We start from the raw sequence: 27,785 nt of genomic DNA, 5'->3' as shown, positions 1-27,785 counted from the left end.
AAAAATCAAACAGTTTCGCACACAAACGAACCTTCTTTTCAGCCCTGACAGTGATGAATAAAAAATTTATTGCCAGTCTTGTGGGACGAATCTGGGTATCAAATCTCAGCCAGAACTCAATAGGCACAGTGACGAATGTCTGGTAAAAATTTCAGACCAAAATACCCAAGGAGTAAGCCGTAGTAAGTCCCAAACCGAGAGTGAACAAAACTGGTTTTCCGAAAACAAAACGTCCTAGCTTTTCTTCCCCATATCTTCTCTTTGTGATTTATTTATGGACGTGCCTCCTTACCTGGGTGCAAAAAACATAGGAAAGCACTTGTGAGAGTTTTTTCAGCGCAATACGGACCTGGAATGAAATTGCAGAAATTAGGGTGGAATTTCACAAGTTTCGGTAGAGGATAGCTTTGGTTTGCACAAAATTTCTGAAAAATTCTCCCGAAACAGTTTTTGCCTGAAATTCCACTTACCAATGTCTACTGCATTTGGGACAAAACGCAACAACTTTCAGGTCAAACGGATGAGTATTCACCCACGAAAAAAAATTAAACAGGTCGAACACGGACGAACCTTCCTTTCAACCCTGGCAGTGATGAATAAAAAATTTATTGCAAGTCTTGTGGGAGGAATCTGGGGCTCAAATCTAAGCCAAAACTCAATAGACACAGTGACGAATGTCTGGTAAAAATTTCAGACCAAAATACACAAGGAGTAAGCCGTAGTATGTCCCAAACCGAGAGTGAAGAAAACAGGTTTTCCTAAAACAAAACGTCCTGGCTTTTCTTCCCCGTATCTTCTTTTTGTGATTTGTTTATGGACGTGCCTCCTTACCTTGGTGCACAACACATATGAAAGCACCTGTGTGATTTTTTTCAGCGCAATACGGACCCGGAATGGAATTGCAGAAATTAGGGCGGAATTTCACATGTTTCGGTAACAGATAGCCTTGGTTTTCACAAAATTTTTGAAAAATTCTCCCAAAATAGTTTTTGCCTGAAATTCCAAGTAAGAATGTCCATTGAATTTGGGACAAAACGCGACAAATTTCAGGTCAAACGGATGAGTATTCACCCACGAAAAAAATCAAACTAGTTCGCACACAAACGAACCTTCCCTTTAGCCCTGACAGTGATGAATAAAAAATTTATTTCCAGTCTTGTGGGATGAAGCTGGGGCTCAAATCTCAGCCAGAACTTAATAGACACTGTGACGAATGTGTGGTAAAATTTTCAAACCAAAATCCCCAAGGAGTAAGCCGTAGTAAGTCCCAAACCGAGAGTGAACAAAACTGGTTTTCCGAAAACAAAACGTCCTAGCTTTTCTTCCCCATATCTTCTCTTTGTGATTTCTTTATGGACGTGCCTCCTTACCTGGGTGCAAACAACATATGAAAGCACTTGTGTGAGTTTTTTCAGCGCAATACGGACCCAGAATTAAATTTCACAAATTAGGGCGAAATTTCACAAGTTTCGGTAGAGGATATAGCCTTGGCTTGCACAAAATTTTTCAAAAATTCTCCCGAAATAGTTTTTTCCTTAAATTCGATGTAAGAATGTCCACTGAATTTGGGACAAAACGCGACAAATTTCAGGTCAAAGGGATGAGTATTTTACCCACGAAAAAAATCAAACAGTTTCGCACACAATTGAACCTTCCTTTCAGACCTGACAGTGATGAATAAAAAATATATTTCCAGTCTTGTGGGACGAATCTGGGACTCAAATCTCAGCCAAAACTCAATAGACACAGTGACGAATGTCTGGTAAAAATTTCAGATTAAAATACCCAAGGAGTAAGTCGTACTGAGTCCCAAACCGAGAGTGAACAAAACTGGTTTTCCATAAACAAAACGTCGTGGCTTTTCTTCCCCGTATCTTCTTTTTGTGATTTGTTTATGGACGTGCCTCCTTACCTTGGCGCAAACAACATATGAAAGCACTTGTGTGAGTTTTGTCAACGCAATACGGACCCAGAGTGAAATTGCAGTAATTAGGGCAGAATTTCACAAGTTTTGGTGGAGGATAGCCTTGGTTTGCACAAAATTTCTGAAAAAGTCTCCCGAAATAGTTTTTGCCTGAAATTCCACGTAAGAATGTCCACTGAATTTGGGACAAAACGCGACAAATTTTAGGTCAAACGGATGAGTATTTACCCACGAAAAAAATCAAACAGTTTCGCACACAAACGAACTTTCCATTCAGACCTGACAGTGATGAATAAAAAATATATTGCCAGTCTTGTGGGACGAATCTGGGACTCAAATCTCAGCCAAAACTCAATAGACACAGTGACGAATGTCAGGGAAAAATTTCAGATTAAAATACCCAAGGAGTAAGCTGTAGTGAGTCCCAAACCGAGAGTGAACAAAACTGGTTTTCCGGAAACAAAACGTCGCGGCTTTTCTTCCCCGTATCTTCTTTTTGTGATTTGTTTATGGACGTGCCTCCTTACTTGGGTGCAAACAACATATGAAAGCACTTGTGTGAGTTTTGTCAGCGCAATACAAACCTGGAATGAAATTGCAGTAATTAGGACAAAATTTCACAAGTTTCGGTAGAGGATAGCGTTGGTTTGCACAAAATTTCTGAAAAATTCTCCCAAAATAGTTTTTTCCTGAAATTCAACGTAATTATATCCACTGAATTTGGGACAAAACGCGAAAAATTTCAGGTCAAGCGGATGAGCATTCCTCCATGAAAAAATCAAACATTTTCGCATACAAACGAACCTTCCATTCAACCATGGCAGTGATGAATAAAATATTTATTGCCGGTCTTGTGGGACGACTCTGGGACTCAAATCTCAGGAAAAACTCAATAGACACAGTGACGAATGTCTGGTAAAATTTTCAGACCAAGATACCCAAAGAGTAAGCCGTAGTGAGTCCCAAACCAAGAGTGAACAAAACGGGTTTTCCGAAAACAAAACGTCCTGGCTTTTCTTCCCCGTATCTTCTTTTTATGATTTGTTTATGGACGTGCCTCCTTACCTGGGTGCAAACAACAAATGAAAACACTTGTGTGAGTTTTTTCAGCGCAATACGGACCCGGAATGAAATTGTAGAAATTATGGCGGAATTTCACAAATTTCGGTAGAGGAAAGTCTTTGTTTGCACAAAATTTCTAAAAAATTCTCCCAAAATAGTTTTTGCCTGAAATTCCACATAAGAATGTCCACTGAATTTGGGACAAAATGCGACCAATTTCAGGTCAAACGGATGAGTATTCACCCACGAAAAAAATCAAACAGTTTCGCACACAAACGAACCTTCCTTTCAACTCTGGTAGTGATGAATAAAAAATTTATTTCCAGTCTTGTGGGACTAATCTGGGGCTTAAATCTCAGCCAAAACTCAATATACAGAGTGACGAATGTCTGGTAAAAATTTCAGTCCAAAATACCAAGGAGTAAGCCGTAGTGAGTCCCAAAACGAGAGTGAACAAAACTGGTTTTCCAAAAACAAACGTCCTGGCTTTTCTTCCCCGTCTCTTCTTTTTGTGATTTGTTTATGGACGTGCCTCATTAACTGGGTGCAAACAACATTTGAAAGCACTTTTGTGAGTTTTTTCAGCGCAATACGGACCCATAATGAAATTGCAGAAATTAGGACAAAATTTAACAAGTTTCGGTAGAGGATAGGCTTGGTTTGCACAAAATTTATGAAAAATTCTCCTGAAATAGTTTTTACCTGAAATTCAGCGTAAGAATGTCCACTGAATTTGGGACAAAAAGCGACAAATTTCAGGTCAAAAAGATGAGTATTCACCCACGAAAAAAATCGAACAGTTTCGCACACAATCGAACCTTGCTTTTAGCCCTGGCAGTGCTGAATAAAAAATTTATTGCTAGTCTTGTGGGACGAATCTAGGGCTCAAATCTCAGCCAAAACTCAATAGACACAGTGAAGAATGTATGGTAAAAATTTTAGATTAAAATACCCAAGGAGTAAGTCTTAGTGAGTCCCAAATCGAGAGTGCACAAAAGTGGTTTTCTGAAAACAAAACGTTCTGGCTTTTCTTCCCCGTATCTTCTTTTTGTGATTTGTTTATGGACGTGCCTGCTTACCTGGGTGCAAACAACATATGAAAGCACTTGTATGTGTTTTTTCAGCACAATACGGACACGGAATGAAATTGCAGAAATTAGGGCGGAATTTCATAAGTTTCGGTAGAGGATAGCCTTGTTTTGCACAAAATTTCTGAAAAATTCTCCCAAAATAGTTTTTGCCTGAAATTCCACGTAAGAATGTCCACTGAATTTGGGACAAAACGCGACAAGTTTCAAGTCAAACGGATGAGTATTCACCAACGAAAAAAATAGTTTCGCACACAAAGGAACCTTCCTTTCAGCCCTGACAGTGATGAATAAAAAATTTATTGCCAGTCTTGTGGGACGAAGCTGGGGCTCAAATCTCAGCCAGAACTCAATAGATACAGTGACAAATATCTGGTTAGAATTTCAGACCAAAATACCAAGGAGTAAGCCGTAGTGAGTCCCAAACCGAGAGTGAACAAAACTGGTTTTTCGAAAACAAAACGTCCAGGCCTTTCTTCCCCGTATCTTCTTTCTGTGATTGTTTTATGGACGTGCCTCCTTCTCTGGGTCAAACAACATATGAAAGCACTTGTGTGAGTTTTTTCAGCGCAATACGGACCCATAATGAAATTGCAGAAATTAGGGCGGAATTTCACAAGTTTCTGTAGAGGATAGTCTTTGTTTGCACAAAATTTCTAAAAAATTCTCCCGAAATAATTTTTGCCTGAAATTCCACGTAAGAATTTCCACTGAATTTTGGACAAAACGCAACAAACTTCTGGTCAAACGGATGAGTATTCACCCACGAATAAAATCAAACAGTTTTGCACACAAACGAACCTTCCTTTCAGCTCTGTTAGTGATGAATTTAAAATTTATTGCCAGTCTTGTGGGACGAATCTGGGGCTCAAAATCTCAGCCAAAATTCAATAGACACAGTGACGAATGTCTGGTAAAAATTTCAGAGCAAAATACCCAAGGAGTAAGGCTTCGTAAGTCCTAGACCGAGAGGGAACAAAATTGGTTTTCCGAAAACAAAACGTCCTGGCTTTTTGTCCCTGTATCTTCTTTTTGTGATTTTTTTATGGACGTGTCTCCTTACCTGGGTGCAAACAACATATGAAAGTACCTGTGTGAATTTTTTCAGCGCAATACAAACCCGAAATGAAATTGCAGAAATTAGGACGGAATTTCACAAGTTGCGGCAGAGGATACATTAGAAGCAAATTTGAAAATAAACACCTTGAGAAGCTAGAGTTAAAATGGAAGTCGGACCACATCCCTAATGATAGAGTTTGTCAATCAGTAGCTATGGTGGTACACCATTCCCAAGTTGGTTATTCAATAATTCTTTATCAAATTTGGTATTCTTACAGTATTGCCTATGTTTGCCCCCCTTTGGAATTTTGTCATCTCTGAAGACCCTTGAAATTGGACAGCTTTGGAATAGTGAGCATTGGTGCTGAATTTTATGGAAACAACTCTTCTTCATTTATGTCTTTGGAAACATTGATATTCTACAAGATGAAGGAATGGGAAGAATGGGAATGTAAAACTACTTCTTTTCCACGTCTTCAACATCTTTCTATGGTTGAATGTCCAAAGCTGAAAGGTCTGTCAAACTAACTTCTTCATTTAAAGAAACTAGTTATTCGTTACTGTGATAAGCTCGTCATTAGCACCTCGTCGCATGAAGTCTTGATGATTTGTTCATGTCCACCTGTGAATATTCTCATGACTCATTACGATTTCCTTGAAGAAATGGAGATTGACGGTGACTGTGACTCTCTTACTTCATCTGAGAAGGTGCAAAAACCTAAGAAGAATTTCACAGGAGCACCCTCATAATCATCTCATGGATATACTAATTAATAATATAATTGGAAGCCAAGATCCTTAATTCTTTAGAGATATTCAAACACTCTGTTTAGTAATTCTTATCTAAGAATCAATGATTGCTGGGATCTTAAAAAACTGGACAACAAGGGTCTTTCCCAACTCTCCTCTCTCCAGGAATTGAAGTTTGAAGACTGCCCCAACCTCCAATGCTTACCAGAGGGTATAACTAGATCCATTTCAACTCCTGAAATCTGGGGTTGTCCATTGCTCAAACCAAGGCAAAGACTGGTGAAAGGTTGCTCACATTGAAGACCTGAAGATTTAATGAAAGCTCCAGTTAAAAAGTTAGACATCCACCGATTTTATTAGGTGCCAATTCTCCAAATATCTCTACAGCTTTTGAAATGCAATGTTGTTTGTTGCAAATTGAAATCCAACTAAATATGTTTCCTATGTTTAGGACACTGAAAATTGTGAAGTGCAGAAGTTCTGGCTTTTGGCATTTATTCTTGAAAGATTACTCTGTAGTTGGAAGGTATAGTTCCATCCATCATCATCCTTTGGCTTGCTACTTGGGTAAATTTATTTTCTTGTCCTCACCTATCCATCTTTCTTCTTAATCCATGCTTCGTACGTTAGATTAATGAAGTTTCTGAAAAAAAAAAACAAACTTAATAGAATGCAGTTATTCACACCAATTCTCATGTTCTTAATTCTTTTTGAATGAAAATACAGGTTCATGATATATTGAAAATCCCATGATGTATTGACTGGAGACAAGATGAATGGAAACAGCTGTGAACATTGGGTACACTAAGAAAGGCTTCTTCTGAATTCAGTTTCTAAGGAACTTGTATTTAATATAAACTAGTTTTATTTTCCCTTTTCCTTTTACAGGTATGCTTTTGAATTACTTTAGATAAGACGTTAAAGAAATAGTAATTACTCTTCATACTTGAGGTATCCTATAAAACAAGGGAGAAGGAGTGTCCAGCAAAGGTAAACTTGAAAGTTATTTTCAAATAATTTTTCTATCTGCTTTATATGTTTACACAATGATTTCTTAGGCCGCACCTGAAATAATTAAGAAGGGGATCTGGCAAATAAAATTTTCGAAACAGATTTCTAATAAAAATAAAGGAAGTCCTTCAATTATTCTCTGAACATGATTTTGGAGAGGTCCTTTCTTAGTATGTTGCAAATCATACTGTGCTTCTGTCAAAACATGTAGTTGATCTTAACCAAACAAAAGCATGTGGGAGTATTACTGGAGTTCAATTTTGAATTTATATGTCATGAATAATAGAAATTCCTTAATATAGTCATTGCTTGAGGTATCAAAAAATTATAGTTATGAAACATTCTCTGAATTCATAACAAACATTCTCTGAATTCATAACAAACATTCTCTGTTTGACATAGGACTTGATTTTTCCTGTACTTCACTATTACCTACATGGTTCTAGCTGCCTGTCATTCACAATTTTTCTCAACTATTTTCTTTCTCATCTTTGTCGTTGATGGTTTTATGTAAAGTACGGATCCAACGTTTAATATGTGTTCAATTTCTTCTCTCTAATGGAAGCCATATACGAAAGAAATCATTCATTCATCTTTTTAATAAAACAGTCATGAACCATGTGGATGAAACAGGTATATATCAATTTAGTTTCTCTCTCTATATATAATATATAAAAACTGACGTAGTAGTTTGTTTATAAAATGAGTGGTGGTAGGAGTATATCAGTAGCAGACACCTGCTGAAGATTAGCTATATGTAGTGTGTATATATATATGTGTGTGCCCATGTGAGTGATGATGTTTCTTAGTTGTTTCAATGGTACACAAAAGAGAGTTCCAAGAGTGGGTTAGTAGGACAGAAAAGAAGAGTAAGACTGCATGGGAAAGTTGTGTCATCATTAATTCCTATGAATGTGGTGTCTCATGCTGCCATGATTCATGTTAAAGGTAAGAAAACCATTATGGTGGCCAATGTAAATAATCATTTTATATAATTTATAGCTATCCACACAACCCACTAATTTCATATGCTCATCAAAGTTTAGATGTTGCTCATTGGAAACTTATCATCTAACTTTTTTCTAGATAGGATTGTAAAGAAAATGTTGACATCCCACATCGACTAGAGATTAGAGCCTTTCATTGTATATAAGTGGGTGCAAAACTCAACTTTATAAGCTGATTTTATGGAGTTGAGTTAGGGTTGAGTTAGATTTAAAGTTCATTTTGTAATAGAAAAAAATGAGGCCATTAATAAACTTTAAAAATCAATACATTAAAAAATATTTAAATAAATACAAATTTCTGGACGATCTATTACTGTATCTGAAAATGTTACAAATTTTTTAATGTTATATTCTTCAACGTTTTCCTAGAAATTTCTTCCTAAAATTTGAATACATGTGAAATACAAAATTTCCTATGAGATGCAGGTAAAATCTTTTCAATGTCTTTAATATCTCCATCAATAGAACATCATACTTCCACCACCAAAAACATATCTAATTTCTTTAAGAATACATAATATCTCAAAAATAACTCCATCTATCTAGCTTAGAAGAAGTATCTCACCATCATATTTCATTCTATATTTACACATTTTCTTCTAAAAAAGCACTCATACATTACAAGCAATAACTAAATAACCTTGCGGGATAAGAAAATTCATAAACAAAATTATAAAATAAAATCGAACAATATACATTGACAAACAAATAATGGATCATTAACAACAACAAAAATAGGCATACGATGACTAAAAAAGTCTTAATAAACTCAAACAAAGTTATCAATATTATAAAATATTCTAAAATCACGAAACTATATAATTAATTACTAGAAACAAACAAACCTTGTTTGCATAGTATTTTAATCACACTATTATACATTGAAAACACCACGACATTATTCAAATAAATGCAAAAAACTACACTAACCTTTTAAATGTAGAAAATAACTTAAAAGATAATCTTAAGTTGTAGATCTAGTGAACAAGTAGATTAAAATAATTCTTAGGAAATGCTTTGCAAGATTGTGACTTCAACTCTCCAAATTTTATACATTTATAATGTCTTTACATCAGGCACCATTTCAGAAAAGCAACATTGAAAATATTTGCTTAATATATTTTTAGGAAATCTTAAGTTTTTTAAAAATATTTCTTACATAAAGATAAAAATATATTCATTTATTATTTAGATTAAGAAAATTCAGATTGAGAAATTGTTAATATTTGATATTTTGTTATATTTTACTCTGTATATAGAGTATATGAATAAATAAATCAAACTCCTCCATATCATATATCTTTTATGTTTTTAAGGTATATTAAGTGATAAATAAAGAGATAAAGATACCAAATTAAGTGAATAACGAAAGGATGCGAATTAGTACATCAACTAAATTTGATGAATATAATATAATTGTTGCATAAAAGATATTATTTGAACTCAGATATTATTCAAGAACTACTGTCAGATTTCACTGATGATTTGTTTCATCTTATTATCAGACATACATTCATGGATTACAGTCATTCATGGACTTTTCTTATCCGAAACAGTCAACAATTATTGCTTCACTGGGCCCACAACCCTCTTCCCATTTGTTCATTCATCACAACCGTTGAATGAATATCCAACAGCTCACATTTTATATTGGTTGAGTTGCCATTAAAGAAAAATATGTTCTTAAAGTCAAGTCATCCTTCCTAACTACTCTTCTCATCACTATACCAAGCAATTAAAATTTTGGTTTCGAAATACTGTCAGATTTCACTGATCATTTATTTCATCCTATTATCAGACATCCATTCAAGAATTACAGCTGTTAACACTTTTCTTATAAACAATCAACAATTACTGCTTCACTGGGGCCCACAACTGTCTTCCCTTCATACTTTCATTCATCACAACCGATGAATCAATACATCACTATAGCCATTAAAGAAAAAAGATGTTCCTCTGTCCTTAAAGTCAAGTCATCCTTTCTGACTGATCATTTCATTACTATAGCTTTCATTCCTGCACTGAATCCATTCACTTCATTTCCAACTCCTACCATTGTTGGTGGTGCTCTTCTTTCGGCCTTTCTTCAGGTTGCATTCGACAGGCTAGCTTCTCCTCAATTTCTACACTTCTTTCGTGGAAGAAAACTTGATGAGAAACTGCTCGGCAATTTGAACATCATGCTGCACTCCATCAATGCTCTAGCTGATGATGCTGAACTAAGGCAGTTCACAGATCCACACGTCAAAGCATGGCTTTTTGCTGTCAAAGAGGCTGTCTTTGATGCAGAGGATCTTTTGGGTGAAATAGACTATGAACTCACCAGATGCCAAGTCCAACCTCAATCCCAACCTCAAACCTTTACTTACAAGGTATCAAATTTCTTCAACTCTACTTTCACTTCATTTAACAAGAAAATTGAATCAGAGATGAAAGAAGTTATGGAGAAACTAGAATATCTTGTAAAGCAAAAGAGTGCTCTTGGTTTGAAAGAGGGTACTTATTCTGTTGATGGATCAGGTGGTAAAGTGCCATCATCTTCTTTGGTGGTTGAAAGTGTTATTTATGGTAGAGATGCTGACAAAGATATAATCATTAATTGGCTCACATCTGAAACAAATAATCCTAACCAGCCATCAATACTTTCCATTGTGGGTATGGGTGGTTTGGGTAAGACCACACTCGCCCAACATGTGTACAATGATCCAAAGATTGACGATGCAAAATTTGATATCAAAGCTTGGGTTTGTGTTTCTGATCATTTTCATGTTTTGACAGTGACAAAAACAATTCTTGAGGCAATCACTGGTATAAAAGATGATAGTGGGAACCTTGAAATGGTTCACAAAAAGCTGAAAGAAAAATTGTCAGGAAGGAAATTTCTTCTTGTTTTGGATGATGTGTGGAACGAAAGACCAATAGAATGGGAAGCTGTGCGAACTCCTCTTAGTTATGGGGCTTCAGAAAGTAGAATTCTCGTCACTACTCGTGGTGAGAAAGTTGCTTCTAGCATGAGGTCTGAAGTGCATCTTTTAAAGCTATTAGGAGAGGATGAATGCTGGAATATTTTTAAAAATAATGCATTAAAAGATGATGATCTTAAATTGAATGATGAGCTAAAGAACATTGGTAGAAGGATAGTTGAGAAATGCAACGGATTGCCTCTAGCTTTAAAAACAATTGGATGTCTTTTATGCACAAAGTCATCCATTTCAGATTGGAAGAACATATTGAAAAGTGACATATGAGAGTTACCAAAAGAACACAGTGAAATTATCCCTGCGTTATTTTTGAGCTATCGCTATCTTCCTTCTCATCTTAAGAGGTGCTTTGTTTATTGTGCCTTGTTTCCTAAAGATTATACGTTTGTGAAGGAGGAGTTAATTTTGATGTGGATGGCCCAAAATTTTCTACAGAGTCCACAACAAATGAGACATCCAGAAGAAGTTGGTGAAGAGTACTTCAATGATCTACTATCAAGGTCTTTCTTTCAACAGTCAACCGTTGTTGGACGTTTCGTCATGCATGACCTTCTGAATGATTTGGCAAAATATGTCTGTGGATTTCTGTTTTAGGTTGAAATTTGATAAAGGCGAGTGTATACCGAAAACAACTCGTCATTTTTCATTTGAATTCTGTGATGTCAAAAGTTTTGATAATTTTGGGAGTTTAACAGATGCTAAAAGGCTTCGTTCATTTCTTCCTATCTCACAATTTTGGGAACGTCAATGGCATTTCAAGATTTCCATACATGATTTGTTTTCCAAGATTAAGTTTATACGCATGTTATCTTTTTGTCGTTGTTCATTCCTTAGAGAGGTCCCAGATTCTGTAGGTGATCTTAAACATCTCCATTCACTAGATCTTTCATGGTGTACTGCGATACAAAAGTTACCTGACTCGATATGTTTGCTCTATAACTTACTAATATTGAAGTTGAACTATTGTTCAAAGCTGAAAGGTTTGTCAGAGCAACTTTTTCATTTAAAGAAACTCTTTATTAATTACTGTGATAAGGTCGTCATAAGCGAAATTTGGTCATGTCCACTTGTGAGTATTCCCATGACCCATTACGATTTCCTTGAAGAAATGTGTATTGTTGGTGGCTGCGACTCTCTTAGAATCTTTCGGCTAGATTTCTTTCCAAAGCTTCGCCTTCTTCAACTAAGAAGCTGCCAAAACCTAAGAAGAATGTCACAGGAGTACGCTCATAATCATCTCATGTATCTATATATTAATGATTGCCCTCAATTTGAATCATTCCTGGGTGAAGGGTTATCTGCAACATTAATAGGAAATGAGAATTTGAAGTTGTTACCGAAACCCATGCAAATCCTGTTGCCGTCCCTTACCAGGCTCCATATGATTGATTGTCCAAAAGTGGAGATGTTCCCAGATGGAGGGTTGCCATTAAAAGTAAAAGATTTGTCTCTTTCAAGTTTAAAACTTATCGCCTCCCTGAGACAGACCTTGGATCCCAACACATGTCTTGAAAGCTTGTCTATTGAAAAGTTGGACGTGGAGTGTTTTCCCGATGAAGTTTTGCTGCCAAGCTCTCTCACCTTTCTAAAAATCTATTTTTGTCGAAATCTTAAAAAGATGCACTTCAAGGGTCTCTGCCACCTCTCCTCTCTCTCACTTCAACATTGCCACAACCTCCAATGCTTACCAGAGGAGGGTCTGCCCAAATCCATCTCTTCTCTCTCAATCTGGCGTTGTTCATTGCTGAAGAAGCGTTGTCAGAATCCAGATGGCGAAGACTGGGGAAAGATTGCTCACATCCAAGAACTGGAACTAGATGTTTGATCATAAGATGAGTCACAAGTTCAAAATTAGACGTGCACCTGTTTCAATTTGTCTGCCACTTCAACAGGTTCTAATTTCTCCACAATATCTTTGCACCTTTTCGATTACAATTTTCTTAGTTGCAAACGGTAAACCTGTAATTGCCATTTTCCAAACAAGGGCAGCACATGATATTTGTTAAAGGAGGATGGCTCAGCTACGTTTTTCATGAATCAATTACTTTTCTTTTATTCTTATTTTTGTGCAAAATTATTTCAATTGTTCTATTGAATTTAAATTCCAATCAAATGTGTTTCTTATTTTTAGAATACTAATACTACGACAATCGTGAAGGTGGTCTGCTATTTGGCATCCTTTCCGAATAGAGTAGTCTGTAGTTGGAGGTTATGGCATCATCATCTAAGTATATCTGTTTTCATAGCCACATTTTCCCTCCTATCTTCTTATTTCATGCTACTACAGTTTCTGACAAAAAAAAATGAACTTAAACTTAATAATAGATCACTGAAACTGGAGTAGAAATATTCCAAAAATGAAGTTGCGGGTTTTGAGTGCACATGAAGGACATTCGATGTGGAATTTTCAACATGTGTCTCTTTCAAGTTTCAAGTCTCAATTAAGATGAAGCACAAGTTCAGAAATAGATGTGGAGGAAATCCCATTTGTCTTCCTCTTCTACAGGTGCTAATTAATTTTCCACAATATCTCTGTGCCTTTTCAATTACAATTTTCTTAAGTTGCAAATATTTCACTCTGTAATCGGCATTTACTAAACCTTCAGAACTAATTAATGGTAACCTGTTTTCTTCCACAGGCCTTTCAAAGTCTGTTTGTACCATTGGACGATGAAATACAGAGAAAACAAGTAAAAGGGTTTGAAATTGTGACTCCTACATGAGAGAGGGAAATTGAGGCAAAGGGAGTTGTGAAATGTAAATACTTTTAAACTTCCTTTCATAGAACTTGAAGTTATATTTGTCCTCATGCTGTGTTGGGAGTGGCATTGAAGCAGTGAGCATTGCAAATACCTTTTACTTCTGACATTAGATTTTCCTCCTCAGATTTTCATTTATTTATAAAATTTGCTGAAGCAGGATTGTGTAACCTGTCACCTGACATGTAGATTAGGTATGTAAAGCTTGTGTAATTATTAAACTGTAAAAGGTATACGTGTTTGTTAATGGAAGCAACATTAGATATTTTACAATATATTTTAGATGTGGCAAATAGAGATTATATTTCACTTTATTCATATTTATCTTCCAATATATATATAAACGGTTTTGTCATCTGCTTTAGGAGAAAATTATAATCTGTTTCTACCAATGTGTAAAGATATGATTAAGAGAAAACTAGTAGAGGGGTTTGAAATTGGATCATGAGATGATGAGTACCTAAACAAGTCCAGGAAAATTACTACATCTGAGAGAGAGATTGAAGCAATAGGAATTGTGACATGTAAAGGCTTTTCTAACCATCCATTCTTAGAACTTGAAATTATACATGCTTTACCTGTGGCAGCATAAAACAAAACAAATTTATCATCGTCAACAGTGAACTATTATTGATTAGTTCAGCGAACTAGTTATGTACTAAAAAAATGAAATGAACTATTAGAGACTTCTAAACTTCATTTTTCTAACTAAACTGTTTTGCTGAACCTCTTTGTGGGTCTATTTGCTTCTAAATTTGGTTTTCAAGGAACAAAACAGAACGCACTTTTCTGCAATGCACGCCACTGTTTCAATTAATTATGCTACTTTCAGTTTTGGAAACTAACCATCAAAGTAAGATAAATGAACTTTTTCCCAAGCACTTTATATGCCATTAACCCTCTAACAGAAAGAAAAGCTAGATGAAATTAAAGATTTGAAGCCATATATAAAATATGAATGAAAGAAATTGAAGATCACCATCCATTCCACTTCTTAAGCTTAGATATCAGTCTCTTCCTCACACAGAGGATAAAGAGGAAACTGTTGCCAAGATGGTGGCACAAAGTACAACTGTTAATTGAATCTATGGGTGGTTCTCAGTGCTGCATGTGGTTCGAGACTGAATGGTTGTGTTGTCAGCATTCACACATTTACACATTTAACTGTTCAAAATCTCATTGCATTTTATAGGCTGGCTTCTCTCATGATTTTTTGAAAATCTGCATGACAGGTATTTAAGAAATCACTTTTCAATCTTCAGCATATTTTAATAGATTGCATCTCATTAAGTATCCATTCTCAATCAATTCTGATTCTTTGGAAAAAAAATCCATGTCTCCTGTTTTATTTCAAATCCTTGTAATCTCTCTTCCCATTCAAAAAGTTATAATAATTATGTTTTACTGTTTTATTACCTCTGGTTACTCCACAATCTCAAGACTCTCCTACAACCGAAAAATTGTTCATACAAGTGCAAAGACTCTAACATCAACTAACAAAAGTGTGAAGTTTCTTCTTAGCCATGTTGGGGAGCCAACACCTTTCTAAAAATCTTACATATTCAAACTGTCACCTCTTGGACTCTTAACAGGAGACATCAGTTCATGCAATTGACAATTTCAACTCATTGTTGCACTGTCAATTGATACTTTGTGGCGTTATTCTCTTCCACCATGGATCCTCAAATTTCCAATAACTCTTGTAGAAGGAATGAGTCTTTTATTATGATTGATGTACAACTAGACATTGATTTATGTTAAAAGTCTGTATACATTCTGAAAAAAATTGTATTTCTGATCCAGAAGTAATATTTTAAAACTTGAAATTCATAAAAAAAAACTGTTAAAAATTTGATCGATATTTAAGGGTATCTTCTTTCCACTGATTGAAGCTACAGATAAAACAATAAATAACGACGTATGACACACCATTATTATCAGACTTTTATTCATTAAATAAGTTTGTGATATCATATCAGAAAATAAACAATTATTGCTTCACTTTGGGTCTATCGACCTTTATCAACTCACCAAAACCATTGAATATAAAACTAATCAAACATAAAATATGTAATCGAATGTTTAAAACCCAACCATCAATCACTCTTTATGATTGGATGAATGTGTGAATGCAACGAATAATTGTGGAATTAAGCTTTAAGAAAGATTCAAAGAAAAGTATGTTCCACCATCCTTAAAGTCAACTCATCCTATCAATACATATTGCATCCATCGGCTGAATAGTTCTCACAAACTGCATTTCAACTTACTCTTTACCATTCTTCCCATCATTACCATGGCAGCAGAACTTGTTGGTGGTGCTCTTCTTTCGGCCTTTCTTCAGGTTGCATTCGATAGGCTCGCTTCTCCTCAATTTCTGGACTTCTTTCGTGGAAGAAAACTTGATGAGAAGCTCCTTGGAAATTTGAACATCATGTTGCACTCCATCAATGCTCTCGCGGATGATGCTGAACTAAAGCAGTTCACAGATCCACACGTCAAAGCATGGCTTTTTGCTGTCAAAGAGGCTGTCTTTGATGCAGAGGATCTTTTGGGTGAAATAGACTATGAACTCACCAGATGCCAAGTCCAAGCTCAATCCGAACCTCAAACCTTTACTTCCAAGGTATCAAATTTCTTCAACTCTACTTTCACTTCATTTAACAAGAAAATTGAATCAGAGATGAAAGAAGTATTGGAGAAACTAGAATATCTTGCAAAACAAAAGGGTGCTCTTGGTTTGAAGGAGGGTACTTATTCTGGTGATGGATTTGGTAGTAAAGTTTCACAGAAATTGCCATCATCTTCTTTGATGGTTGAAAGTGTTATTTATGGCAGAGATGCTGACAAAGATATAATCATTAATTGGCTCAAATCTGAAACCCACAATTCTAAGCAGCCATCAATACTTTCCATTGTGGGCATGGGTGGGTTGGGTAAGACCACACTCGCCCAACATGTGTACAATGACCCAAAGATCCATGATGCAAAATTTGATATCAAAGCATGGGTATGTGTTTCTGATCATTTTCATGTTTTGACGGTGACAAGAACAATCCTTGAGGCAATCACAAATCAAAAAGATGATAGTGAGAACTTAGAAATGGTTCACAAAAAACTGAAAGAAAAATTGTCAGGAAGAAAATTTTTTCTTGTTTTGGATGATGTTTGGAACGAAAGACGAGAAGAATGGGAAGTTGTGCGAACTCCTCTTAGCTATGGGGCTCCAGGAAGTAGAATTCTTGTCACAACTCGAGGTGAGAACGTTGCTTCTAACATGAGGTCTAAAGTGCATCTTCTAGAGCAATTAGGAGAGGATGAATGCTGGAATGTTTTTGAAAATCACGCATTAAAGGATAATGATCTTGAATTGAATGATGAGCTAAAGGAGATTGGTAGAAGGATAGTTGAGAAGTGCAAGGGATTACCTTTAGCTTTGAAAACAATTGGATGTCTTTTACGCACAAAGTCATCAATTTCAGATTGGAAAAGCATATTGGAAAGTGAGATATGGGAGTTACCAAAAGAAAAAAATGAAATTATTCCAGCGCTATTTATGAGTTATCGCTATCTTCCTTCTCATCTTAAAAAGTGCTTTACTTATTGTGCCTTATTCCCCAAAGATTATGGATTTGTGAAGGAGGAGTTAATTTTGTTATGGATGGCCCAAAATTTTCTACAGAGTCCACAACAGATTAGACATCCAGAAGAAGTTGGTGAACAGTACTTCAATGATCTATTGTCAAGGTCTTTTTTTCAACAATCAAGTTTCGTAGGGATTTTCGTAATGCATGACCTTCTGAATGATTTGGCAAAATATGTCTTTTCAGATTTCTGCTTCAGGTTGAATATTGATAAAGGCCAATGTATACCGAAAACAACCCGTAATTTTTCATTTGAATTATGTGATGCCAAAAGTTTTTATGGTTTTGAGGGTTTAATTGATGCTAAAAGACTTCGTTCATTTCTTCCTATCTCACAATATGAGAGATCTCAATGGCATTTCAAGATTTCAATACATGATTTATTCTCCAAGATTAAGTTTTTACGCGTCTTATCTTTTTCTTTTTGTTCAAATCTTCGAGAGGTCCCAGATTCTATAGGTGATCTTAAACATCTCCACTCATTAGATCTTTCGTATACTAATATACAAAAACTACCAGACTCTATATGTTTGCTCTATAACTTACTAATACTGAAGTTGAACTATTGTTTAAGGTTAAAGGAGTTGCCCTTAAATTTTCATAAACTTACCAAATTGCGTTGCCTGGAATTTAAACATACGAAACTAACAAAGATGCCAATGCTTTTTGGACAATTGAAGAATCTTCAAGTATTGAGTATGTTTTTCATCGATAGAAATAGTGAGCTAAGTACTAAGCAGATTGGAGGACTTAATCTTCATGGAAGTCTATCAATTAAGGAGTTGCAGAATATTGTGAATCCTTTGGATGCATTAGAAACAAATTTGAAAACTAAACAACACCTTGTGAAGCTAGAGTTAGAATGGAAGTCGAACAACATCCCTGATGATCCAAGGAAAGAAAGGGAAGTACTTGAGAATCTACAACCTTCCAATCACTTGGAGTGTTTGTCAATCAGGAACTACAGCGGTACAGAATTCCCAAATTGGCTATTCAATAATTCGTTATCAAATCTAGTGTTCTTAGAGTTGGAGGATTGTAAATACTGCCTATGTTTTCCTTCCCTTGGACTTTTGTCATTACTGAAGACCCTCAAAATTGTAGGGTTTGATGGAATAGTGAGCATTGGTGCTGAATTTTATGGGAGCAACTCTTCATTTGCATGCTTGGAGAATCTGGCATTCTCCAATATGAAGGAATGGGAAGAATGGGAGTGTGAAACTACTTCTTTTCCACGTCTTAAATGGCTTTATGTGGATGAATGTCCCAAACTGAAAGGTACTCATTTAAAGGAAGAAGTTGTTAGTGATGAGCTCACAATTAGCGGAAACAGTATGAACACATCGCCGCTTGAAATCCAACATATTGATGGAGAAGGTGACTCTCTTACAATCTTTCGGCTAGATTTCTTTCCAAAGCTCCGTTCTCTTGAACTGAAAAGATGCCAAAACATAAGAAGAATTTCACAGGAATACGCTCATAATCATCTCATGTATCTAGATATTCATGATTGCCTTCAATTTAAATCATTCCCCAAACCCATGCAAATCCTGTTTCCGTCCCTTACCGGGCTGCATATAACTAATTGTCCACGAGTGGAGTTGTTTCCAGATGGAGGTTTGCCATTAAATATAAAAGATATGACTCTTTCATGTTTAAAACTTATCGCCTCCTTGAGAGAGAGCTTGGATCCCAACACATGTCTTGAAACCATGCTTATTCAAAATTCGGACATGGAGTGTATTCCCGATGAAGTTTTGCTGCCAAGCTCTCTCACCTCTCTAGAAATCCAATGTTGCCCAAATCTTAGAAAGATGCACTACAAGGGTCTTTGCCACCTCTCCTCTCTCACACTTTCTGAATGTCCCAGCCTTCAATGCTTACCAGCGGAGGGTCTCCCCAAATCCATCTCTTCTCTTACAATCTCGAATTGTCCATTGCTGAGGGAGCGTTGTCGGAGTCCAGATGGAGAAGACTGGAAAAAGATTGCTCACATCCAAAATCTAGATGTTTGGTGATACGATGAGTCACAAGTTCAAAATCAGGCGTGCACCTATTTCAATTTGTCTGCCACTTCAACAGGTTCGAATTCTCCACGATATCTTTGTTCCTTTTCGATTACATTTTTCTTAGTTGCAAACGGTAACTCTATAATTGCCATTTTCTAAACAAGAGTACCACATGTTATACTTAAACTGATGATATTTATTAAAGGAGGATGGCTCAGCTACGTTTTTCATGAATCAATTACTTTTATTTTATTCTTATTTTCGTGCAAAATTATTTCAATTCTTCTGTTGAAATTAAATTCCAACCAAATGTGTTTCCTATTTTTAGAATACTGTGAAAATCGTGAAGGTGGTCTGGCATTTGCCATCCATTCCGAACAGAGTATTCTGTAGTTGGAAATTATGGCGGCATCATCTTCATTTATCTAGCTTTCTGAGTATATTTGTTTTCGTAGCCGCATTTTTTCTTCTATCTTCTTATTTCATGTTTCTACAGTTTCATGCTACACTTGCAGGACTGTAGACTTGCAGGATTGTAAATACTGCCTATGTTGGCCTCCCCTTGGACTTTTTTCATCTTTGAAGTCCCTAGATATTATAGGATTGGATGAAATAGTGAGCATTGGCGCTGAATTTTATGGGAGCAACTCTTCATTTCCATCATTGAAGAGATTGGAATTCGACAAGATGAAGGAATGGGAAGAATAGGAATGTAAAACCACTTCTTTTCCACGTCTTCAGCGTCTTTGTATTACTCAGTGTCAAAAGCTGAAATGCCTGTCAGACCAACTTCTTCATTTAAAGGATCTACAAATTTATTTCTGTGATAAGCTCGTGATTAGCGGAAACACATCGTCGCTTGAAGTTTCATTTATGTCCACTTGTGAATATTCCCATAATTCATTGCGATTTCCTTGAATATGTGAAGATTGAGGGTGGTTGCGACTCTCTCACAATCTTTCCGCTAGATTTCTTTCCAAAGCTCCATCCACTTGAACTTGTAAGGTGCCAAAACCTAAGAAGAATTTCACAGGAGCAGACTCATAATCATCTCATGGAACTATTTATTGTTCATTGCCCTCAATTTGAATCATTCCTGAGTGAAGGATCATCTGCATCATTAGTGGGAGCTGAGAATTTAAAGTTGTTGCTGAAACTCATGCAAGTCCTGTTTCCGTCCCTTACTCTGCTGGGGATAGTTGATTGTCCAAAAGTGGAGATGTACCTAGATGAAGGTTTGCCATTAAATGTAAAACATTTGTGTCTTTCAAGTTTTAAACTTATTGCTTCCCTGAGAGAGACCTTGGACTCCAACACATGTCTTGAACGCTTGTCTATTGAAAATTTGGACGTAGAGTGTTTTCCTGGTGAAGTTTTGCTGCCAAACTCTCTCACCTCTGTTCACATCTATGATTGCCCAAATCTTAAAACGTTGGACTACAAGGGTCTTTGCCACCTCTCCTCTCTCGCACTTTATGATTGTCCCAGGTTTGAATGCTTACCAGCGGAGGGTCTGCCCAAATTCATCTCGGCTGGGGAAAGATTGCTCACTGGATGTTCAGTAATAAGATGAGACACAAGTTCAAAATTAGATGCAGATCTATTTCCATTTGTCTGCCACTTCAAGAGGTGCTAATTCTTGACCAGAAATATGTATTTTGTTAATCTTATATTATATCTTATAATATTTATACTTAAATTTCAAATAAAATAAAATATCACCCTTTAGGTATGAACCCTTTTTTCTCTCAATTTATTCATCCTCTCAATTATCACTCTCTTGCAAATTCCTTTTTTTCCTCTCTAAAACTTCTCTTTACCTTCCATTTACCTCATTAGTTCAATTTCACCCCTTTTTTAAAATTAGGTCGTTCATCAGTAGTTGGAGAACTAAGAAAAGGACAATGTTTTCAAACAGAACTTTGAGTGTTGAGTGTGCATAAAGCTTTTTAAGAAGAGGAAAAGTTCAAGTGAGAAAAGCTAGTTTATAGTTTAGTTAACAAGTTTCAAAAAAGAGTTTCTTATTTACTTTCCATTTTTAAGGGGAAAAAATGTGATTTCTAATGTTTTGATATTATTTTGTATCTCTTGCAGAAATAACTACAAGATCTGGTTTTTGATCTTTATCATTTAGTTCAACTTGAGTTGAACCGCGTGCATAATAAGAAATGGGTTGAGGTCTTCAGGCATTGTCCAAAGCTTCAAACTCTTGTCATGGGCAAGGTTTAATGATTTAAGCTTTTCAAGTATGAAGTTTGAATCCTCTTGTTATGTTTTCTTCAAACATTATGATTAATATATTTTTATAATTGTTTTTTCACAGGTCTCTTTTCACTAAGATTCTGAAGGCGATGTTGAAGGAGCAATTTTGTCATACCACAAGCTGTTCCTACATGCATTTCATTACAACTTAAAAGCTGTTGTCTTATTGCTGATTAAAAAAAAAAAAAAACTGTTGTCTTAAAAAATACAGTGGTTCTGTAGTTGAGTTTTAATTTGCTTAATATATTATCCAGAATGCAAAATATTTACGGATCATGAAAATCTGCATTAAAGCTTATCATAATATTATTAGAAGACTTGTTATTTATTTATTTATTTATTATCAGCAATAATAGGGTTACCGTTTGCAACTAAGAAAATTGTAATCGTAAAGGTACAAAGATATTGTGCAGAATTAGAACCTGTTGAAGTGGCAGACAAATTGACATATTAGAAGAATGTGGTTGTGTTTATCAAATTAATCTACTTTTTTCCATCTAATGAAAGTTTGCTGCACATTATCGGTTTTCTTTAGGTATTTTCACATAACTAATTTGCAATGATCTTTATTAGACGTATAAGTAGTTAGTAACTTGTAATTTATTAAAACATAAATAAAAATTTGAATTTACCTGTTTGAGTAAAAGTTGTGAAAAAATATATTAAAAGAAATATAACCCAATATAAAAAATAACACAAAAATATTGAATTACAAAAAATCATTATATTTAAAGATATTAAAAGAAATCTAACAGAGCAAAATGCTGAAAAAATGTATACAAATTAATACACTATTGAATATGATACCTGTTGAAATTCTCTATGCTTGTCCTTTCACTTCCCAAGGTTCAGATTTGGCATGGCATGCACATCAATTCCAATGCAAACATAAAGTCTCGTTAATTTGATACGTTGAACGATGAGTTAATCCTATAAGAAAGGGAAGCATCCATGCACACTTTGCATTCTCAACCATGGCTGATATCATCAGTGATTTTCCAGACTCAGTTCTTTGTTACATTCTCTCTTTTCTCCCAACCAAACAAGTTGTTGCAACCAGTTCTCTCTCCAAGCGTTGGAAGCTTCTATGGCGTTCAGTTCCCTCTTTGGATTTCGAGTTCCAAAATAATGAGATCGTTTCTCACCTTCTCTCAGTGAACTTTTTTCTGCGTGGTCGTGATATGGACCAAACTCCATAGCTTACGCTTTATATGTTCCTCTTTCGATCCTTTCGATGATTTGGATAGACATACTGGTATCGAGATATGCATTGAGGATGTATTGAGAAGAAGTTCTAGTCTTGAACACATCCACCTCCAAATGGGTTGGTTCACTGCGGTGCCCTCAGTGGTTTTTATCTGCAAAACTCTTGTAGTTCTCAAGTTGGACACATCATTACTGGAAAATATTTCTTTTGTTGATTTGCCCTTGCTTAAAATTTTGCATTTGTATTCTCTTATTTTAGTTCACTGTGATCTTCTTCAACAGTGTCTTTCTGGGTGTCTTAATGTCGAGGACTTGGAAGTCAAGTGTGTGGGTTATATTACTCGAGAAAAATTCCACAGTTTTCCCAAGTTGGTCAGAGCTAAAATCGATTCATGTTCAGTTCCATTGGAAATTGTTAAGAATGTTGAATTTTTGGTCACAGATAGAGTAATTCTATAAAATTTGTTTCTTATTTACTTTCCATTTATAGGGAAAAAATGTGATTTATGATGTTTAGATATTATTTTGTTTCTCTTGCAGATATATAAAGAAGATCTGGTTTGTGAATTTCAGAATTTAGTTCAACTTGAGTTTGCCACCTTGGAGTGTAGTGAGGGATGGCTTCATGTCTTGGAAGTGTTCAGGCATTGTCCAAAGCTTCAAACTCTTGTCATTTGCATTGAAGGCAATGAAGAAGAATCAGTTTTGCCATACCCACTTACTGTTCCTACATGCATTTCATTGCACCTTAAAACCTGTTGCCTTAAATACTACCGTGGTTCTGCATTTGAGTTTCAATTTGCGGAATATATTATGCTGAATGCAAATTATTCACAGATCATGAAATTCCGCATTCGCAGATACGAATATAAAAATCTTATGAGAAGACAGAATATGATAAGAGATTTATCCTCATGCAGCAAGACTTCGGATACTTGTACACAATCATTTGAAAAAACAATTTGAAAAGTTAACGTGTGACTTTTCTATTAGTGAGTATATTTATCAAATTAATCTAATTTTCTTCTTTGTCGAATGTCTCTAAATAGATTGTTTCATAATGTTCTTACCCAATAGTGGATGTTGTCATGGTTGTACTTTTCATTCTTGAATAGTTTAAATTCTATGAATAACTGTAAAATGTAAAAGAAATTCATTGGAAAAATAGTAATTAGTATTGGTTATTTTGTGGTAATTATTATAGAAAGTAGTACAATCCCCATGAAACTATTTACCTACTATCACTCAATTACAATATTGTCAAGTTAGAATTATAATATATCTTAATACAATTGCTGTGATGGATCTATGATGAAGAACCGTGTGTGAAGAATGATGAAAACACCCTTAGCAAACGAAAAGACCAAGCACACAACACTGTGAAATGCTCTCTGTAAACAGAGTAAGAAAAAGAGCACGAACAGAAGAACTCTAAAGAAGAGGGAAAGTGAAGAACGAAGATGTTCTTATCACCTTAATGTCTTTCCAAGAATCCTTAATAGCTTTATTATCCACTACATCCTCCATAGATTCTAGAATATCTTTCCATTTTCCAAAATATTCCAACCCCAAATGTCATATCCATTTAGCTAACTGCATTAAACATTTTCAAATCTTAGTTCAGACCCCAACAAAATCACTACTAAGAGTGGCTAGTTAGTCTGCAGAATTATGCAGAACAGAATGCACACACTGGCTTTGCTGTTATGAGGTTATTCCTAACAAAAAAAAATGTCTATGAACCAGTTCTAAAAACCTCTTAGATGGATAACAATTAGATTAATACAACACATAAACAATGGGTATGCACAATGGGCAATGAGCAATAACAAATTTTATACCTAAATAAAAGATATTAATCTAACTTAATTATTGTCCAGAAACAATGAGAATCTGGATTCTTTTGTATAACAATTGAAAATCTGTTCACGAGTTAATTCAACCACCAAATAATATATTAATTAGAGTATAAGTCTTATTAAAAAAAATTCAATTGTAGAAAAAAGACAAAGATGCTTTAAAAGTAAAGTATAATAAAACCAAAAAGTAATGTAAATGAAACCAAAACAAAAAATATTTTACTAAGGACCAAAGCAGAAAAAAATACTATTATGGAACATAAACAACCTCAACTTCAATATGATAGAAATCATATTTAATCCACCTTTTATTTTTGGATATATTATTTTAATTATATTTATTTTAGTTTTCAATTGCTATATATTTTTATATTGTATATTTAACGTTAATCTTATAATTATATCTAAGCTTTTCCTTACACTTCCCAAACTTTAGGTTTCTATGGCATGCACATCAATGCCAATGCATTATCAAACCATGAGTTATTCCTATAAGAAACTGAATTTTCTAGCCACTCTTTATATTCTAAATTTATATTACTTGTTCATAATAACTGAAATTTACTTAACCATTAAAAACATACCCAATACATTTTCTTTTTATTCTTTCATTTACCACTTAAATAAGGAATATTAAAAGGTAATGGATGCAAAATGTAACTGAAGGAAAATTATGTTTATCACTTAAAATATGTCAACACTGAAATAAATAAAAATTATAAGGAAATTTGAAAATTTTATTTAGGACCAAAAACACTACATACAAATTTATTAAAAGAAAATATTCGTATTAGTCTTCATCAATAGTTAATGTATCACTTAAAAAAAGTAGTCAAGTTATTTTATTTTTTACTGATAAAAAACTAATTTCACTGTAGAAGTCATAAGTTTAAAATTTAAGACTCTAGATATTAAATAGGGCCTTGAATTATGTTAAAAATATATATTTGTTACCTATCAAATAAAACACGAATAAAAATATAAATTTACCTATTTGAGTAAAAAAAATGTGTAAAAAATATTAATAGAAATCTATCAGAGCGTAATCCAGAAAAAATGAATACAAATTAATACAATATAGAGTGAGACTATTGAAATTCTCAAAGCTTTTCCTTTCACTCCCCAAGGATTAGATTTCCCATGGCATCCACATCAATTCCAATGCACACATAAAGTCTCGTTAACCCATTTGACACGTTCAGCAATGAGTTATTCCTATAAGAAAGTGAAGCATCCTTGCATACTTTGCATCTCAACCATGGTTGATATCATCAGTAATTTTCCAGACTCAATCCTTTGTTTCATTCTCTCTTTTCTCCCAACCAAACAAGTTGTTGCAACCAGTGTTCTCTCCAAGCGCTGGAAACTTCTATGGCGTTTTGTTCCCTCTTTGGATTTCCACTTCGGTACGCCATATATAGATTATATGGATTGTGACTTACGAAAATTGATCTCCTCTTCCCTTATTTTCTCAGTGTACTATTTTTTAAATTTCTGTGAAACTTATCAACCCCTCCATAGATTACGCTTTACAAGTTGCGGTTTATACGATTTTCTTAGTATGGAGACATGCATTAAGACTGCATTGAAAATAAGTGGTAGACTTGAACACCTCGATATCAATCTGGATTGGTTTGTTCAGCTGCCCTCTGCAGTGTTTAGCTGCAAAACTCTTGTAGTTCTCAAGTTGGCCATCATAGCACCGAAAAATATTTCTTTAGTTGATTTGCCCTTGCTTAAAATCTTGCATTTGAAATCTGTTCGTTCATTTAAATGTGAAGATCTTAAACGTTTTCTTTCTGGGTGTCTTAATCTAGAGGATTTGGAAGTTGGGTCTGGATTAGCCCCGAAATCGGCCGCTAATACTTCAGAAAAGTTTCCAAAATTGCTCAAGTTGAAAAGAGCTAACATCCATACACATTTAGTTCCATTGGAGTTAATTAAGAATGTTGAAGTTTTGGTCACTGATAGGGTAATCCGTGTAAACTTTCTTTATTATTTACTTTTCATTTTTAAGGAAAAAACATCTGATGTTTTGATATTATTTTGTATCTCTTGCAGATATATAAAGATGACCTTGTCTTTGATCTTCATAATTTACTTCAACTTGAGTTGACCCGTTTCAATCTTAGTACGAAATGGTTTGAGGTCTTGGAATTGCTCAAGCATTGTCCAAAACTCAAAGCTCTTGTCATTGACATTTATGAGGTTTAATGATTTAAGTTTTTCAATTATTAATCTTCTTGTTATATTTTCTTAAAACATTAGGATTAATATAGTATTATAATTGTTTTTAACAGGAAAAAAAAATTAGTTGCTGAAGGCAATGAAGCGCTTTTGCCATGCCCCGATCCTATTCCTACATGCATTTCATTACACCTTAAAACCTGTCGTCTTAACAATTTCAGGGGTTCTGTAGTCCATCTTCAATTTGCTGAATACATTATGAAGAATGCAAATTATTTACGGACCATGAAGTTCCGCTATGCTTGTAATTCTTTGAGAAGACATGATTTGACTAGTCATATATCCTCATGCATGAAGAGTTCTGATACTTGTACGCTTTCGTTTGAGTAGTTAAGGTCTGAGCAAGTGATGGTTTCTTTTTGTTTTTATTTCCTGTAGTAACTGCAAGAATGTGGCTTTGCTTATCAAATGAATCTACTTTGTTTCAATTAATCAAAATTTTGCTGCACTTTACCGGTTTTTTTGTTGTTGTTTTAGGGATTTTCATATTTCAGTGATGAAGGTTTTTAAGAAACCACAATGTTCTATCATGGAATATTAGAAATAGGTAGAAACATTATTTAGTCTCAATTAGAAGTATTAGTCTTAAAATGTACTGATATTTACTGATAGATTGATTAGGTTGATTTGGTTGGCATAGAATTCCAATGTGATCCTACTTTTCTGTCATTGTGAACAGTGAAATCTTTTAACTATGATGCATTTGTTACTAATAATTGGTATGCGCAATGGGTAATTAGCAATTTTTTTTAGCAATTAATAAATGAATTAATAGGGACATGATATCCCAAACCTTATATACAAAACTCATCTTTAAAAATACAAACCGAAAAAAATAACAAGCACAAAAGCGTAGGCTTAGACACTTGCTTTAACGTAACATAATTGTATCTTAAGTCAAGGAGTGCTCCTAAAAA

General features: G+C 34.8%; 5 protein-coding genes and 1 long non-coding RNA gene across 11 annotated transcripts; all 6 read left to right on the top strand.

Moving 5' to 3' along the window:
- Window positions 1-5,821: 5,821 nt before the first annotated feature.
- On the top strand, window positions 5,822-6,824 carry LOC137836763 (uncharacterized). Its single transcript, XR_011085343.1, has 3 exons — window positions 5,822-6,243; window positions 6,335-6,409; window positions 6,610-6,824. It is a non-coding gene; the product is annotated as an uncharacterized lncRNA (long non-coding RNA).
- A 2,525-nt stretch (window positions 6,825-9,349) lies between these two features.
- LOC137836761 (putative disease resistance RPP13-like protein 1) lies at window positions 9,350-13,916 on the top strand. Of its 5 annotated transcripts, none has more exons than XM_068645489.1 (4): window positions 9,350-12,774; window positions 13,041-13,110; window positions 13,208-13,388; window positions 13,522-13,916. In XM_068645489.1, exon 1 carries the CDS (start codon window positions 9,812-9,814, stop codon window positions 11,147-11,149), a length of 1,338 nt encoding a protein of 445 aa, XP_068501590.1. In that variant the 5' UTR covers window positions 9,350-9,811; the 3' UTR covers window positions 11,150-12,774; window positions 13,041-13,110; window positions 13,208-13,388; window positions 13,522-13,916. The 5 variants fall into 5 exon arrangements, with proteins under 5 accessions (XP_068501590.1, XP_068501589.1, XP_068501591.1 ...); XM_068645488.1 differs by having other exon boundaries at window positions 13,014-13,110; XM_068645490.1 differs by lacking the exon at window positions 13,041-13,110.
- LOC137836583 (putative disease resistance protein At3g14460) lies at window positions 11,297-12,707 on the top strand. The gene is made up of 2 exons (XM_068645246.1): window positions 11,297-11,382; window positions 11,477-12,707. Exons 1-2 carry the CDS (start codon window positions 11,297-11,299, stop codon window positions 12,705-12,707), a joined length of 1,317 nt encoding a protein of 438 aa, XP_068501347.1.
- A 1,845-nt stretch (window positions 13,917-15,761) lies between the features above and the next one.
- LOC137836758 (putative disease resistance RPP13-like protein 1) lies at window positions 15,762-21,884 on the top strand. Of its 2 annotated transcripts, none has more exons than XM_068645484.1 (4): window positions 15,762-19,367; window positions 19,791-20,923; window positions 21,389-21,517; window positions 21,618-21,884. In XM_068645484.1, the coding sequence occupies exon 1, from the start codon at window positions 15,938-15,940 to the stop codon at window positions 19,301-19,303; it is 3,366 nt and encodes a 1,121-aa protein (XP_068501585.1). In that variant the 5' UTR covers window positions 15,762-15,937; the 3' UTR covers window positions 19,304-19,367; window positions 19,791-20,923; window positions 21,389-21,517; window positions 21,618-21,884. The 2 variants fall into 2 exon arrangements, with proteins under 2 accessions (XP_068501585.1, XP_068501584.1); XM_068645483.1 differs by having other exon boundaries at window positions 15,763-19,367; window positions 19,810-20,923.
- Window positions 20,068-23,728, top strand: LOC137836582 (putative disease resistance protein At3g14460). The gene is made up of 4 exons (XM_068645244.1): window positions 20,068-20,073; window positions 20,223-20,855; window positions 23,045-23,209; window positions 23,303-23,728. The coding sequence occupies exons 1-4, from the start codon at window positions 20,068-20,070 to the stop codon at window positions 23,726-23,728; spliced, it is 1,230 nt and encodes a 409-aa protein (XP_068501345.1).
- Window positions 23,729-26,182: 2,454 nt separating this feature from the next.
- Window positions 26,183-26,835, top strand: LOC137836581 (FBD-associated F-box protein At4g10400-like). The gene is made up of 2 exons (XM_068645243.1): window positions 26,183-26,593; window positions 26,683-26,835. The coding sequence occupies exons 1-2, from the start codon at window positions 26,183-26,185 to the stop codon at window positions 26,833-26,835; spliced, it is 564 nt and encodes a 187-aa protein (XP_068501344.1).
- Window positions 26,836-27,785: the final 950 nt, after the last annotated feature.

This window comes from Phaseolus vulgaris, chromosome 4 (genome assembly GCF_000499845.2).
Source record: "Phaseolus vulgaris cultivar G19833 chromosome 4, P. vulgaris v2.0, whole genome shotgun sequence".
Lineage (NCBI taxonomy): Eukaryota > Viridiplantae > Streptophyta > Magnoliopsida > Fabales > Fabaceae > Phaseolus > Phaseolus vulgaris.
The sequence above is the reverse complement of the archived record's forward strand: the minus strand, read 5'-3'. Positions and strand labels throughout refer to the sequence as shown.